This window comes from Gobio gobio, assembly GCF_949357685.1.
Source record: "Gobio gobio genome assembly, chromosome: 24".
Taxonomy (NCBI): domain Eukaryota; kingdom Metazoa; phylum Chordata; class Actinopteri; order Cypriniformes; family Gobionidae; genus Gobio; species Gobio gobio.
Window position 1 is genome coordinate 8,015,466 of NC_137120.1, and position 17,764 is coordinate 8,033,229.

A 17,764-nucleotide genomic window follows, 5' to 3' on the forward strand; every position below is an offset into this window, starting at 1 on the left:
ACAGGGGCAGGCAGAATTGTAAACAGTAGAAAGGCAGTAGGACAGGGCAACCAGATAACACTCACAGAACGGTATAACAGGCAGGAGTCAGAGACAGGCAGCAAAGGGTCGATAACGGGTAGCAAACAGGATCAGCAACAGACAGTCAGACTTGGGGATAACGCTCAGAAATGTTCACCACAAGACTTCGCACGGTGCTGAGGGAGAAAGGGGTTCTTATAAGCTGTGTCCCAAAGTGAAGGGTGCTCGGGGCCAGACCAGGCCACGCCTTCGAAGTGCACGAAGTGCATGAAGGGCGAACCGAGGGACAGGGTTGCCAGGTCTGCACAACAATACCCCTCCTTGCTAATCAAAAGTAGCGGAATTACGGCCAAAATGGGCCAGAATATGCCAAAACGCGGGGGGCGCCCAGTACAAATATTGCTAAATTATAGACAACTTACACCTGTGGACTATAGGCTACAAACAAAACAACCCACATCAACAGTAAATGCCTCCCAATTCCAGACTTGGCAACACTGAACCGAGCGTCGTTGAATGGGCTCTAGCAGGTGTGTGACTGACAGCGGACGTTCGTGAGGAGATTTTAAAAACAGAAATGGAGCAGAATTTGTTTATTTATTTTTTGTTTTATTAGATTTTGACATGCTTCAAAGCCTTCGATGATGGGAGACCGGACCATAAGCACGTAAATCTGTAGCGGTTAAATATTTAATCGTTAAGTTGCAACTATATTGTTTATTTATTATGTTAAATGTAACTGTTACCATATATTTTAAACATTTATATATTTACGTCCAAGTCTTTATTTAAGTACTTATTTTTATTCAACTCACATCATCAGATGCAATTGTAGCTACTTTTTATGCCATGCCAGCCGTCGACCGATTCAGCCCCGCAAACCTGCGGATAGTGAAAATATGCTCATCCCAGATGAAGATGATGTCCCGCTGGCACAGGCCTTAGGGTTTCTATTGTGCATATCCCGGTCCAGCTCCACCACACTCAAAAAAATATTTTGGTCTAAATATGTTGATTTCATCTAAGGCTGTGGCTGAAGTCAGTTGTAGTTCTTGTGTTTCTCTTTCCGTCAGTGATTCTGCTCATTATCATCAGGTGTTCATCATTAATTCTCAATCATCACTCAATTATCTCATTAACTTGAACACTGCTTCAATGGTACTTTATCTCAGTAGTGTGCACTAGGCTGTGTTAATTTATCATGGGCATTTTTCTGTGTACCATTACATAAAACTTACCTATTTCATTTACGTTTGACTGACAAATATGAATCACATTAAGTTTATTTGTTTGTTTATGTTAAAACTATGTAGTCCAAATGGATGGAAAATTGTAATGTAATTCAAATACATAAAACTTATATTTAGACCAAAATATTTTTTTGAGTGCAGCGTCTCCCGCTCAGCTCAATGAAAGTGTAGAAATGTGTTGTTTCAGCTGTTAATTTAAATTTCTGTTGTTTCTGATGTTTATTGTAGGCCTATGAATAGTTGTAAAAAGTACTTTAAGTAATGTATAGACCAATTTATTTTCATTTACACATTTTAATTTACATGACAAGAAAATATATGCATGAACACATGAACATATGAATTTGTTTAATGTACAAATTATAACTTGCATTACAAAAATAAACAGAATGTACATAACCACTTCTCTTTTATTTAGCCTACACATTTCAAGTTAACGAAAATGAACAATAGACAGCAATTACTTGGTTTAATATACAAATAACTTGCATAAAAAAATTAATAATAATAATAATAATATAGAGAAATTGTTCTGTGCATCCCGGCCACGACTTTACAATTCAGCCTTTGGAGGAGACTTTCGGTATAATGGACCGTCGTCAGTGAGCGAAATTCATTTATTTATTCATTAATATAAAATGCCGGATCTGCGTCATATTCTCGCGCATGCGTCGTGGAGGCACACACGGAAGACAAGAAGAGGTTGAATAAAGTCGTTATTTTGATTTTTTTTTGCGCACAAAAACTATTGTCGTCGCATCGTAAAATTATTGTAGAGTCACTGTGGTGAGATGGACTTTGTAACGACGTTTTAAGTGCCTTTTATGGGTCTTGTGAGTGTAAATGTACTGAATGCCAATGGAGGCCTATCTGAAGCCTTTCTCAGCCATCAGCTTTCAACAAAAATATCTTCATTTGTGTTCCGAATATGAACGGAGGTCTTACGGGTGTCGAACGACATGAGGGTGAGTAATTAATGACAGAATTTTCATTTTTGGGTGAACTAACCCTTTAATTTAGACATTGATTATTCATGTGATTTCTGTTCAATAGAAAAAGAATCTATTATTAATCTATGTTGTGATTGTATATACACAAAGATTTTTTTGGTGGACGTGGAAAATTTCATTAGAAGGAAATAATGTTGATATATGTATGTATTATTCCAATTAATGTAATAATAATAATAATAACAATTTCACCTTTATTGTACAACTTTTTATTATTTTGGGAAAATTTCATATACACAAGAAGAAATGGTCAGGATCCAAGCCACATTTTAATCATTTTCTTCAGGAGACTAAGGACTATTTTACCAGTTTGGAGAACATTGTGAACAAAAAACCAAGAAAGACTTGTTATATTCTTAATGAATATACTCTTTTTGATTAATTTATCAAAGGTTTGTACACTCTGGCATTTTTTGTTCCTTGTTCTTTTTTTTTAACTTTTTTTAAACTTTTTTTATATATATGTGTTTTAATATGTAATCCTTGTTGTCTATTAATTTTTTTTCTGGCAAAAAAAAGTAAAGAAAAAAAAAGGTGCAGCCTTCACATTGGGACAGCCTTCGTAGTCGCTGTGACGCAATCGCACTTCAAATGCGGCCTTCGAAGTGCGCACGCTTCACTTTGGGACACAGCTATAGAGCCAGGTGATGGGTAACAGGCTCAGCTGGTAATCAGTCCAAGACACGGGTTTATGGGTAATGTAGTGTGTCAGTGTAAGTGAGAGTCAGTACTCGGGAGAGAGAGGGCTCCCTCCGATGGTCAGAGGAGGGAATCACGGGGTTCGTCTCTGTGACACTGACTATCTGTTGACCGTTGTCATCAGCACTCTGAAATCTTGCTAAACTCACACACAGATCAGTTCCTCTTGTTCTTGAGCAAGAAACAGCATAAAATCTGAAACAGAATAAGATTATACAAATCTTTTTAACAAATAAACAAACAAATAAATAACATTAATTATGTGATACATAAATAATAAAAACAAGTAATTTAGAAGGACTAAAATGGTAGCTACAATGCATGGAAACAAACCTGTTTGTTGTTGCTTTGCCACAAAAAGAATTAAAGAAAGACACAGCAGACTACATGTTTTCAGCACTAAGAACAGCGAGTCTTAAAAGCTAGAAGAGAATATATTGTGACACTATATGTGGTCACAGCTAGTGTGCATCGACTGAAGGGTGGTTGTGTCCTGTTGGGGGCGGATCCACACGCACACGATTCATATCACAGTTCTGTCGAGTCAAAACCTTCTGTTGTCAGAAATTCCCGTGTTATAATCTTGGAGCAGCTATTAAAATGTCAAAGAAAATGGTTGACGCTGTCATTTGGTTCTTCTTGTGTTTGTGGCGACCTGTTGGTAAGTTATAAAATGTTTTTATATATTTACTTGCTTCTTCATACAAGATTTGCATTTGCTATTATTATACAGATAAAAGATATTCTTAAGTTAAATCGGCATATTGCTGATTCATGATATTGTTCAAAACCCCACTTTATATAGTTTTTCTTTCTCTAGTGCTCATTTCCCCATTTACTCGTCATTCAACTATTTCATTTCATTAATCACAAAGATCTAATTGTTTTTTGGATTAATTATTGGCTCACATATAATATTAAATCTTAATTTTAAATGGTTACAAACCAGTGATCTTAAGCAAATATATGTATTTAGCCTTAATATGTGACCTGCTCTCTGTTCTTCAGGTGTGTTTGCTGATGAAACAAATGAAATACAGTCAGTGTCAGTGATGGAGGGAGATTCAGTCACTCTAAACCCTGATCTTACTGATATAATGGATGAAGATCTGATTCTGTGGAGGTTTGGAACTAAAAACACTTTAATAGCTCAAATCAGTGTACTGACCGACAGAATCACTGTATATGATGATGTTCTTGATGGGAGATTCAGAGAAAGACTGAAGCTGGATCATCAAACTGGATCTCTGACCATCACAAACATCACAACTGAACATGCTGGAGATTATCAACTACAGACCAGCAGTGTGAGAAAGAGTTTCAGTCTCAATGTCTATGGTGAGTTTAATATCAGTCTCTTTTTCTCCTATTATTGCTATAGCTTTAAAGTAAATGCATCATAAATATTACAACCCCAAATCAAAAAAAGTTGGGACAGTATGGAAAACGCAAATAAAAAAAAAAGAAGTGATTTCTAAATTTACTTTGACTTGTATTTCATTGCACACAATATGAACACAAAATATTTCATGTTTTGTCTGGTCAACTTCATGTCATTTGTAAATATGCATCCTTTCCTGTCATTCAGACCTGCAACACATTTCAAAAAAAGTTGGGAATTTTGTAATGTTGCCATTCCTTTTCACAACACTTAAAAGACGTTTAGGGACTGAAGACACCAAGTGATGAAGTGTTTCAGGTGTAATTTTGTCCCATTCTTCCTGCAAACAAGTCTTAAGGTGGGCAACAGTACGGGGTCTTCGTTGTCGCATTTTGCGCTTCAAAATGCGCCACACATTCTCTATTGGAGACAGGTCGGGACTGCAGGCAGGCCAGTCAAGTACCTGTACCCTCTTCCTCCGCAGCCAGGACTTTGTAATGTGTGCAGAATGTGGTTTTGCATTGTCTTGTTGAAATATGCATGGACGTCCCTGGAAAAGATGTCTTCTTGAAGGCAGCATATATTATACTCCAAAATCTCTATGTACTTTTCAGCATTAATGGTGCCTTCACAGAAGTGCAAGTTACCTTTGCCAAGGGCACTGACACAACCCCATACCATGACAGACCCTGGCTTTTGGACTTGTTGCTGGTATCAGTCTGGATGATCCTTTTCTTCTTTGGTCCGGAGCACACGGTGTCCATTCCTCCCAAAAAATACCTGAAATACTGATTCATCTGACCATAGTACACGCTTCCACTGTGTGATGGTCCATCCCAGATGCCTCCGAGCCCAGAGAAGTCGACAGCGCTTCTGGACACTGTTAACATAGGGCTTCCTTTTGGCACAGAACAGTTTTAACTGGCATTTGTGGATGTAACTACGTATTGTGGTACTTGACAAAGGTTTGCCAAAGTAGTCCTGAGCCCATGTGGTGATATCGCTTATAGATGAATGACGATTCTTGATGCAGTGCCGCCTGAGGGATCGGAGATCACGGTTGTTCAGCTTAGGCTTGCGCCCTTGTCCTTTACGCACTGAAATTCCTCCAGATTCCTTGAATCTTTTAATTATGTTATGCACTTTTGAATGTGAAATATCCAAATCTCTTCCTATCTTTCTTTGAGGAACATTGCTTTTAAACATTTCAATAATTTTCTCACGTATTTGTTGGCAAACTGGCGATCCTCGGCCCATCTTTGCTCCTAAAGGATTAGACCTTTCTTGGATGCTGCTTTTGTACCAAATCATAATTACAATCACCTGTTGACATCACCTGTTTCAAATCACATCATTATTTAACCATTTTACCTCATTACTAGCCCTAAATTGCTCCTGTCCCAACTTTTTTTGAAATGTGTTGCAGGTCTGAATGACAGGAAAGGATGCATATTTACAAATGACATGAAGTTGACCAGACAAAACATGAAATAAGTCAAGTCAAAGTAAATTTAGAAATCACTTCTTTTTTTTTTTTGCGTTTTCCATACTGTCCCAACTTTTTCTGATTTGGGGTTGTAGATTTTTCAATAGTGAAATTGTAAAATCTGATATAAACATTAATCTTGGACTCATTTTATTGAATGTTCTTGTGAATAATTATGATAATGTCAGCATCTTAAACAGCATCATTTTTACAATTCTAAAGTCACAAACACAATGAACGTATGACATCACAAACTGTGGCACGACTTACTCTAATCTCTCTCAGCTCGTCTGCCTGTCCCTGTCATCAGCAGTAACTCTTCACAATGTTCTTCATCATCATCAAATTGTTCACTGGTGTGTTCAGTGTTGAATGTGAGTCATGTGACTCTCTCCTGGTACAAAGGAAACAGTTTATTGTCCAGCATCAGTGTGTCTGATCTCAACATCAGTCTCTCTCTACCTCTGGAGGTGGAATATCAGGATAAAAACACCTACAGCTGTGTGCTCAACAATCCCATCAGCAACCAGACCAGACATCTGGACATCACTCAACTCTGCCACACATGTGCAGGTACGACATATATACTGAGCTGATCTCTGATTTTTAATGTAGATCAGACTGATGTACTCAATTCTTTCTTTATCACTACAAAACTGAACGAACTGTCTTCTCATCCTCCAGTCTCTCTGATTGTGCTGATCTCAGCTGGATCTCTGTTGTTTGTTGCTGCAGTTGTCGGGATCTTCTGCATCTGCAGGAAACACATGAAAATAGACCAAGAAGGCAAGAATTACCTACTGCTTTTACTTTTATCATTATTACAAGCAATAGTTGAAAAATAAACTCTAAATTTTTCCCAACTTAAATATTGAAAGCACTTATTATAATTTAAATCACAATTATTCTCACTATAATTATTCTATAGTAAAAGTGCAGTCCTCAGCATATTTCAGTTCTTGAGCTTTAATGCAATTTTCCACCATACAAACAAGTCGATAACTTTTCTTTTGTTAAATATATCTCTTGATGTATAGCCTGAAAAGCCAGACCCACATCAAGACGTTGGGTCTGGGAACACACCATTGTCAGGGCTCAATCCGAGGGGCGGGATAAACGGTTGTCTTTCAAATTCCCTCTGCACGCAATAGGATGTCGCTACAACCAACCAGAGCAATGAAGAAGGTGAAGTAAAGCTAGTTGATGGATTAAACTTTCGCCGTATCCGGTCGGCAAACCTCCGAACACATCTTCCTTTCTTAAGAATGACTTCAGTGCCGTTCTTTGTTCTTTTCTCAAAGAAAAGCTGAACTCCAAGTCTTCCAGAGTCGCAGCCAAAGCTAATTCAAAAGACCGCTGTTCGCCAGCTTCTTTATTCTCAAGTAGCACGCGGAACCGCCGCAACTCTGCCGTCATTATGTTAAGCCCGCCCACAGACTCTATACACAATGGCCCTCATTTATCAAAAGTGCGTACACCAAATTTCCAGCGTACACCTGGCGTACACCCAAAACCACGGTGACTTTGAGATTTATCAATATGGACGTTGGCGTATGGCACGCTCAAATCCTACGCCAGCTCAGGAGATGGTGTACGCACGTTTTGAGATAGTGAGAAAATGCGCAGAAAAAAAAATCCTAACACCACAAAACGCACTGACAAATATATGCTATATTATGACCCACTGTAAAAAAAACAACAACAACAACTAAAGCCCTATTCGCACGGGATAAGTAGGCTATTATCTGGGGACCTCGTGTTATTTAGAAATTACTCCCCCACATCTGAATTCGCGCATTCGCACGAGATAAGCTGTGATTTTACTCGAATTTACTGACTTATCTCCCGGATATGATGTAAAGACTTGAAAATGTTTTTTCGTTATAGATCTAGTTGTATGAAATTATAAACAGTCGCAGCGGCATCGATATAATTTTGATTGTTTTATAGTAATCAAAATAATTTAGTTCAGTTAGAGAACAGACGCAATTAAAAACGTAACTGAGCAATAATAATATACCACGGAAGATTCAGTTTCAAAGCTAAATGTAAAAGTGCCTATTTAAGCGAGTTTGACATTGTACAGTTCTGTTTTTGTGGTTTTCATTAAGAATAATATTAAACACACCATTCAAGCAATTTACTCCCAAAGGTGCTCATTCTAAAGTGAAAGTAATCCGCGCGTAGTAATTCATAACGGTGCGCATTTTATGCAGCCTAGCTCCATTCTTCGTGAAAGATAAAGATAGAAATGCGCACAGGACACAAAAACCTTGCAAAAATGATATACGATCCGCCTAATCCCAGCGATGCCACAGAGAAATCACAGAGATGCCGATTCGCACGGGACTAATATTATCACAGGACCTCTGTGTTCGGCGAAATATGGTAGGTAATTTGCGGGGGAATTTTAACTTTACATATTACAGACATGGCCGATTCGCACGGATTAAGATCACAGACATTCTCTGCAATTATTACAAATCACCAGAGGTCCCCACATAATAGGCTACTAATCCCGTGCGAATAGGGATATAGTAGCCTAATTATAAACTTCAGAGTTTATTTTTTGTGCAACATTCAATGTTTAATTTGTGTGACTTTACCAAAGCATTTGATTGGTAGGCATATGTATTCCTCCCGTTGCGAGCCTGTGCGCTTTACCTGGCGTTGGTTACTGGTTAGGCCCGGCAGCTGCGCACGGACTGGGACTGAAAATAATTCAGACTGACAAAATAATAAAAATGACATTCTATTTCTTTTAAATAATAATAAAATAAATAATAATAACGACATTCTTCTTCTAAATAACAATAGGCCTAAGCGTCATTAATAATACAAATCATAATAATAAGAAGAAGAATCTTACAAATTGTCATGCAATTATTAAAGTGAATGAATGGTACTCCACATCACATCATCATCACTATTGTACACCCCAATACATGTGACGTGATACGAAATTAAATGCTAATTATTTCAAAACACGTGCTGTAAAATAATGAATTGTGATAGGTAATTTCTCATCCAAACAGCTATTTAAATTGGATTTCCACCGTACACCTTTTTGTGGGCGCCTTTAATCCCAATCTTTAAACTCCCAAATAAAACAATTTAGTTTTTTTTTCCACTTCCCTGGTGATGTTCTCGATCTCCACGTCAGAGAAGTTGCGCTTCTTTGCCGTCTTCAGTGTGTCTATGGCATAAAATGAGGGCGTGGGGGAGGCAGAGACTTGAATATATAGGGGCGTGTTATTCTAATGACGATCGTTTTCAGCCGCGGCATTTATCAAGGGCAGGTTTTGCGTACACCTGGATTTCAGCGGTGCGCACAGCTTCATAAATCAGGCGGTGAGAGGAGTGCAAGCATAATCTTACGCCAACATATACGCCCGTTTCTACGCAAGATTGATAAATGAGGGCCAATGTGATTGGCCTGACCAGAGTTTGGTTTTTCCAGCTCGCAAGCCAACGGAGAGTTGCTTGACGCCCTGGCTGCCAATTAGATTTGCTGCTGCTAGGGTGCGTTTAGATTTCTAGGCTACTTGATTTAAAAATTATCTGCAAATTTGATTACAACATACTCTGTTAGAGACTTGTGAGAGAGGGAATGTGAGAGAAACTCATGAAGTGAAACTGAATTAACTTGTTAAATGCCATTAAAACTATATAATGCACTATTAAAATTATTGAATTATTTTAAACATTAATGCAACCCTGATAACACACATAGTAAAAAAAAAACCTTTACTCAAGATGTTTTGTTGTTGTACTGCATATATTATTGTTGAAACAGATCAGACTCGCGATGAAGAGATCACTTACGCTGATCCGACATTCTACAAACGAAATACAAAGAAATCGGTAAGATCATTTATGACTAATATATGTTGTTTGTCTCTGTATCATTTGAGCCGTAAGGCAGATTTATATGTGTGTGCTTGTATGTGACACATTCAAACATTCAAAACAACTGAGAAATGTTGAAAGATTGAAGGCCTACAGACTTTAAAATAACTAAAACACTTCAGTGAACACTTCAGTTCACTTTAATAGTGAACACTCTATAGTTCAATGGGTTTCTGCCACAAATAAACACTGTTTACAAGAAAACGAAGTCTTTAGAAAATGAAAGTGACAAAATTGCTTTTTCTAAAAAATTAAAAATAAATCTGATTTTTCTGCTGATTTGGCGTCTACATGTGTTGAAGTGTGAGAAAGCAGAAACAGAACCATCCATTAGAAAAAGTGTTTTTTAAAATTAAAGGGTTAGTTCACCCAAAAATGAAAATTCTGTCATTAATTACTTACCCTCATGTCGTTCGACACCCGTAAGACCTCCGTTCGTCTTTGGAACACAAATGAAGATATTTTAGTTGAAATTTGATGGCTCTGAAAGGCCTCCATTGGCACTTTGCACGGTACACTCTCAAGACCCTTAAAAGGTACTAAAGACGTCGTTACAAAGTCCATCTCACTACAGTGGTTCTAAAATAACTTTATGAATCGGCGAGAATAGTTTTTGTGCGCAAAAAAACCCTAAATAACGACCTATATAGTGATGACGATTTCAAAACACGGCCTCATGAAGCTTCGAAGCGTTATGAATCAGTGAGCCGAATCATGATTCGGATCGCGTGTCAAACCGCCAAACTGCTGAAATTTGGCGATTTAAACTGCTGAATCGACTCACTGATTCATAACGCTTCGAAGCTTCATGAGGCCGTGTTTTGAAATCGTCATCACTATATAGGTCGTTATTTAGGGGTTTTTTGCGCACAAAAACTATTCTCGCCGATTCATAAAGTTATTGTAGAACCACTGTAGTGAGATGGACTTTGTAACGACGTCTTTAGTACCTTTTAAGGGTCTTGATAGTGAACCGTGCATTGTGCCAATGGAGGCCTTTCAGAGCCATCAGATTTCAACTAAAATATCTTCATTTGTGTTCCGAAGATGAACGGAGGTCTGACGGGTGTCGAAGGACATGAGGGTAAGTAATTAATGACAGAATTTTCATTTTTGGGTGAACTAACCCTTTAATGTTAAACCAGCTTCATAAGTCTGCATTTACACTGTCCAACATATCTGGGGCCTCATTTATAAATGTTGCGTATGCACAAAAGAAGGCGTACGCCGCTCTCTACGCAATAATTGGTATTTATAAAAAGCAAACTTGACGGGAAAATGTGCGGTCCTTCACGCAAGCTCTGACCCAGGCGTACGCACAAAAACAGGTGAAATGAGAAATGGCGACACCGTCGGCAGATGGAAGAAACACGTGAAAGTGTGTGAAACTGTAGACCGTTGTGTAAAAGAAATGGCAATACTGCCTCTCATAAATAACATGAAGACTTCACAAAGCAAGTCTTACAATGAACAGCCTACATAAACACCCGTTTTATCGATCTGCAGTAAAACAAACAAAATCAAACGAAAATTATATCAGAAATGCAAATGAACACATATTTGCAAAAAGAAGTCATGTTATGATGAAGCAAAATGAAAAGCATGTTATGCAATTCATCCTCATAAATAATATGGTAAACAGAACGAAATAATGTGCAAAACTGATATTCTCGTCAATGTGTCCATCGGGCGGGGTGGATGGACGGATGGATGATCCGTCCGCTGGGGAGAGTTGTTTTCATAGTAAAATTTCTTCATCAGCTATGGAATCATGGTATTCATGCATATGCCTTTAGTTTTATTTTTGATAAAATAACGTATGACGTATGTCTCAACCATTCAGAAAGCTGCAAGACATTACATTTGCACTGAACTATTTTCCATTTCCACGTACATTATAACCGACATCTGTAACTTGTCAGATGCAATTAAATGGATGGAAATAAAATGCCCCATCACAATGCATAATGACGCACAATGGCTGATCTTGCGCTCTTAGAAGATCTGGCAAATGGAAGGAGTCGGAGTGAACGCATCTTCACACAGCAAGAAGACTTGCTGGCAAACAAGGACACACTCAGGCGATGGAGCGCTAGACACTTTTTTGCCTCGACTTTGATGTCCGACCATTTCTTTTTTTATTTTGGCCACGGTCCGAGGTTGTGAGGCTACAGCATTTACGGCGTCTGCAACCTTTTGCCATTCAAGTGTCTTTTTGGCATTAGTAATGCCCACACTGTGCCCTCCAAACCACATTTTTTCTCCTCTTTTCCACCTCGCCAACGATAACTTCTACTTCAAATTGAGTGAAGTTACATTTTTTTTTTTCTCTCTGTGTTTGCCATGATTTCGCAATCGATGAATATTAACTTGTGGGCGTTTCATGGACTATTTATGGTCAACTATGGACATGACATGAAGCCGCAAAAGCTGCGCTACATTTAGAATTGATTGTGATTTATTAAAGGAAAACTGCGTAGGATGTGCGTGCTCACGGTTTTATAAATCTGAATATTTCTGTGCGTACGCACGTCCTATGTTTCATCCGTACGCCACTTCTGACGCAAATCCTACGCAAAGTTTTATAAATGAAGCCCCAGATCAGATTTTCATGTCCATTGTGGCGTTACATATGATACTACAATAAGTATTTGATATCTGGCCATGTATTCAATTCATTCACAGTTGTTTATCATTAATATGCACTGTAATAGAATTTGTGCATCTATTTTCATGTCTAAAAGTAATTTTGAAGCTATGAGATATCAAGGACACATTTTCCAGCAAGAACACTTTTTTTTACTCTACAATACATTAGTAAAATTACAACAGGCCTATGTCTTAATTTCTTAACTTCCAAGAAGTTTTATTTTGGAAGAAAACTGCTGGGAGACCTTTAAGTTTCTATGACAACATGTATACAAATGCTAATGATCGGTGCACAAAATTGTTGGAAATGATCTGAAAATGAAAATAAAGACTAACTGGCGCACATTGCGTTCTCAAATTCACATTAACTCACAGCACATGCAGTGATGTAGTTTATTGTGAACTGAGCCGCTCATGGACACTGTAAACATTGGCGGATACTGATGGGGAGTCAGATTCTTTGTCGAGAACTGGTTCTTTCGGACAGTTTGTTTCAATTAGCTGGTTCAAATATCTGATTCATGTTTGTTTACGTAATCATGCAATAACTTAACGTACACAGATCCGGCATTACATTATGAAGTGAATAACACTGATGATCTCTTCATCACGGCTCCTGTTAGTGTGTGGGATATATTGGGCAGCAAGTGCACATTTTGTCCTCAAAGTTGTTAGAAGCAGGAAAAATGGGCAAGCGTAAGGATTTGAGCGAGTTTGACAGGGGCCAAATTGTGATGGCTAGACGACTGGGTCAGAGCATCTCCAAAACTGCAGCTCTTGTGGGGTGTTCCCGGTCTGCAGTGGTCAGTCTCTATCAAAAGTGCTCCAAGGAAGGAACAGTGGAGAACCGGCGACAGGGTCATGGGCAGCCAAGGCTCATTGATGCACGTGTGGAGTGAAGGCTGGCCCGTGTGGTCCGATCAAACAGACGAGCTACTGGAGCTCAAATTGCTCAAGAAGTTAATGCTGGTTCTGATAGAAAGGTGTCAGAATACACAGAGCATCTCAGTTTGTTGCATATGGGGCGGCATAGCCGCAGACCAGTCAGGATGCCCATGCTGACCCCTGTCCACCGCCGAAAGCACCAACAGTGGCACGTGAGCATCAGAACTGGACCACAGAGCAATGGAAGAAGGTGGCCTGGTCTGATGAATCACATGGATAGTTGGGTGCATGTGTGTGGCTTACCTGGGGAACACATGGCACCAGGTGCACTATGGGAAGAAGGCAAGCCGGTGGAGGCAGTGATGCTTTGGGCAATGTTCTGCTGTGAAACCTTGGGTCCTGCCATCCATGTGGATGTTACTTTGACACGTACCACCTACCTAAGCATTGTTGCAGACCATGTACAGCCTTTCATGATAACGGTATTCCCTGGTGGCTGTGGCTCTTTCAGCAGATAATGTGCCGCCACAAGGCAAAAATGGTTCAGGAATGGTTTGAGAAGCACAACGAATTTGAGGTGTTGACTTGGCCTCCAAATTCTCCAGATCTCAATCCAATCGAGCATCTGTGGGATGTGCTGAGCAAACAAGTCCGATCCATCTCCCCACATATCAACTTACAGGACTTAAAGGATGTGCTGCTAACATCTTGGTGCCAGATACCACAGCACACCTTCAGGGGTCTAGTGGAGTCCAAGCCTCGACGGGTCAGGGCTGTTTTGGCAGCAAAAGGGGGACCAACAAAATATTAGGTCATAATGTTATGCCTGATCGGTGTATATGCAATTATATATCTAAAGCACCCAATAATGATGTGAAACATTTTACATACCTGAAGCATATAAAGTGAATAAACTAGTCTTTGTCAACTTTTTACATAAACCATTAGAAATCATAAAGAAAAAAAATGATTCAAGTCAACTGCTTGGCACACACATGCTCAGATCAGCAGCTCATTCGCCCTGTCCAGAATGACACACTTTATGTGCACTTGCTACAATATATCACATTGAATCTCAATCAATCTTCAAGATAAGATTTTACTAAATTTGTGATTTTTTTACAGAATGTTAAAGAGGAGAATGACGTGGTGTATGCTGGTGTCGCCATTAGAAGATGATCAGACTTCAGTCTATTGTACCAGATCCAGCTGTGATGATCGTCTTCAATAGAAAACTCTTAAACACCCTGCAGTTCCTGGTTGAGTTTTGGGATTGGTGAGAATCAACATGTAGCAACAGAATTTAGAGCTATTTCTGAAAACAATATAAAACTGTAAGGTGTTTATTTTATGGTATGTGTCGAAGATCCTGGAGGTCAACTCTGGCCCACTATAGCAGCTCCGTTTGTGAGCCAAAATGAAACCTGCTGTGGTCTGAATAATTTACTTCTGCACAGAGATGTGGTTTGGTCTGTTGTTTAGACAAGCAGCTTTTGCACAAGCATGAGTCTATAACTGGACATCCGTTGTTGATGTCAGTTTGTCCGTGTTTGTCTTCAGGTGTCATTAGTTTGTGGTTTAAAGGTGTTTTTCCACTCTGTCACATATGATGATCACAATGTGACCTTTGCTTTCCACAGAACAGCTTTACCACAGAATACTGAGCCAGTAAATGCTTATGTTTGACAAAAAAAGATCTCAAACAGTGATATTACTATGAAATGTGAAAAAAAAAGAAGAAAACAAATGCACATACTTTGGGTCAATATGCATTATGATCTTAAATAATAAATACGTTGACCCTGTATCTACAGCAGTGCTCACACCTGATATCACACCCACCATAACTCGTTTCTCAAAGTGATAGTTTTAAGACTGTGACTGTTCTGTGAAAGATGAGTTTGGCTCAAATATGCTCATATTCAGAGAAAACTGCTTGAAAAATAAAATCAACATTTTCAACATGCCATTTTTTTTCAGTTGTTACTGCATTTTGTCTTTGTGAGACAATGGCATGTGACTATTTACTCTTTCAGACCCAAGTCAAACAGAAATAAACAAGTTTACTTTAAGATTCTCCAAAAAAATAATAATAGGGTCCAACGGGGCTAAAGGCAAACTTAAGAAAAATCTGCTTTTCACTAATCCTATAGTGTATGATTGCAGAATAGATATATGGGTTTTTTTAACATAGATGGAGCTACAGATTTTTTTGTGGAAAAAAAGAAAAGAAAAGTGGTTTGTTTGTTTCTTATAAATGTATGCGGTGGCGAGGGGGCTTTTACCCCACAGACACACGGGGCAAAAGACACAGTATTGATACAAATATACTTTAGCTAAAATAATATGTTTTTAGTAATGTCTAAGTTAATACTTGTTCAAAACAATCACTTTAGCAAAGTTTGTATTAGTTTTGGTTTATTTTGATGAATACAATTTTTTTTGTTCAATAAATATACTGTCATCAAAATAAAAAAATAAAAACAAATACAAAAACAAAATTATTAAAAAAATTAAAGATTCTGAAAGCATTGAATGAGATTCCATAATAATTGAATGAAGCTTAACAGTAATTACAATAAACTATATTTTATTTATTTATTTAACCATTTATTTATCTTGATGGTTTTGCACGTTTTGTTGTAAATATCTGAAACTAATGAAGTCATGTCAAAAAACGTGTGAACCAAGGCAGTTGTGGCCTAATGGTTATAGAGTCAGACTTGTAACCCAAAGGTCGCGGCAGAAAAACAGCGCTCATTTCTACCTTCATTACCCACAACTTGAGCAAAGCACCAAACCCCCAATCTCTCCCTGAGTGCAGCAGCAATGGCTGCCCACTGCTCCGGGTGTGTGTTCATGATTAGTGTGTGTTCACTACTCACCGCTGTGTGTGTGCACTTGGATGGGTGAAATGCAGAGCACCAATTCCGAGTATGGGACACTATACTTGGCTACACGTCACTTAATTTCACTTTTTTCAATGGATCAGCCAAAATTCCATATAGTGAAACCTGGTTGCTAAAGAGATAGTTCACCCAAAAATGTTTAAATCTATCATCAATTACTCACCCTCATGCCGTTCCAAACCTTCTTCAAATGAAGTTATTTTTGATTAAATCTGAGAGCTTTCTGTCCCTCCATTGACAGCTACGCAACTACCACATTTTGTTGTAAATTTTAAAAGTAATGTTTTGCTTTACTAGTTACTTGAAAAAGTAATCGGATTACTTAACTTGAGTTACTTTTAATGAGTGACCCCCAACACTGAGAGTCTACACAAGCCCCAGAACGGTAGTAAAGACATCATTAAAGTAATTCCTCTATTATATGAAGCAACGCGAGGGCTTTGTTTGCACAAAAAAGCCAAAAAAAAAAACACCTTTTATCAACACAACACTCATTGTGATGCTCTCGTGAATGTACGTTGGAGAATAATATTTTGTAAATAAAGTGGTACTCTTTTTTTGTGCAAACAAAGCACCTGCTCCGCTTCATATAATTAAGGGTGAATCACTGGAGTCACATGGATTACTTTAATAATGTCTTTTCTACCGTTCTGGGTAGGGATCGACCGATATGGATTTTTTAGTGCCGATGCCGATACCGATTTTTTTTCATCAGCCTTAAGGCCTGTACACACCGGGACGAATATCGCACGCGCTTATCGCCAGCGTTTTTCGTGACGTTTTTCGGCGCGTCTTGAGTGTTCACACCCAAGCGATTTCCACTGGCGATGCGCAGAGTGAACGTGCACATTCAGTAGATGCGCTCCCGGTACACAAGGTGGTGCTGTGGCACTTTATGCCTCTGACACTCGCTTGTCACACAGAAGAAGAGGAGAGACAGTATTTACGTGCTTGACAAAACCACAGATATATTATGTCTATGGCAAAACCATTCACACACTTTTTGCTAACTGGCAAGCAGCATTAGCAGTTCATCTTCTTCTTTGTCTACTTATTACTTCTTCTTCATATCAGTGTGTGCTCGGCAAGACCGATTTTGTGCTTGAGCGCCACCCAGTCGTGTTTTACTGTCACTTCAGGAGCTCCAGGCATGTGAACAAAAGCGCTGATCTCATTGGTCGGCCAGTTTTTAACGCGCCGCGTCAAAATAAAAAAACGAACCAGAGGCGTTTTTTTTTTAATTACACTTTTATGCCTGGTGTTTTGCGCGTCGGTGTGAACACTCACATTGGCGCCCATTGTTTAGTCACGAGGCGTTAAACGTCGGCGATAAACGCGCGCGAAAATCGTCCCGGTGTGAACAGGCCTTTAGCCGATGACCGATACGGGCTGCCGATTTTCTTGAGCCGATATTTGGTGCCGATACTGCTTTTGCTCCCTCAATTTACATCATAAAAATGACACAATGATCCTGATGATAATTTAAAATGTAAAAAAGTAACATTTATTGAACAAAAAAAACTAAAACAATATTTCATAAATAGTAAAAACAGGTGAGGTAGAAC

The 17,764-nt window shown here is 38.7% G+C and overlaps 1 protein-coding gene across 1 annotated transcript; it reads left to right on the plus strand.

Moving 5' to 3' along the window:
• Positions 1–3,592: 3,592 nt before the first annotated feature.
• LOC307120821 (CD48 antigen-like) lies at positions 3,593–15,250 on the plus strand (the record flags this gene model as incomplete). The annotated part of the gene is made up of 6 exons (XM_079807996.1): positions 3,593–3,641; positions 3,989–4,318; positions 6,133–6,420; positions 6,532–6,633; positions 9,644–9,711; positions 14,416–15,250. The coding sequence occupies 6 exons, from the start codon at positions 3,593–3,595 to the stop codon at positions 14,467–14,469; spliced, it is 891 nt and encodes a 296-aa protein (XP_079664122.1). The 3' UTR covers positions 14,470–15,250.
• Positions 15,251–17,764: the final 2,514 nt, after the last annotated feature.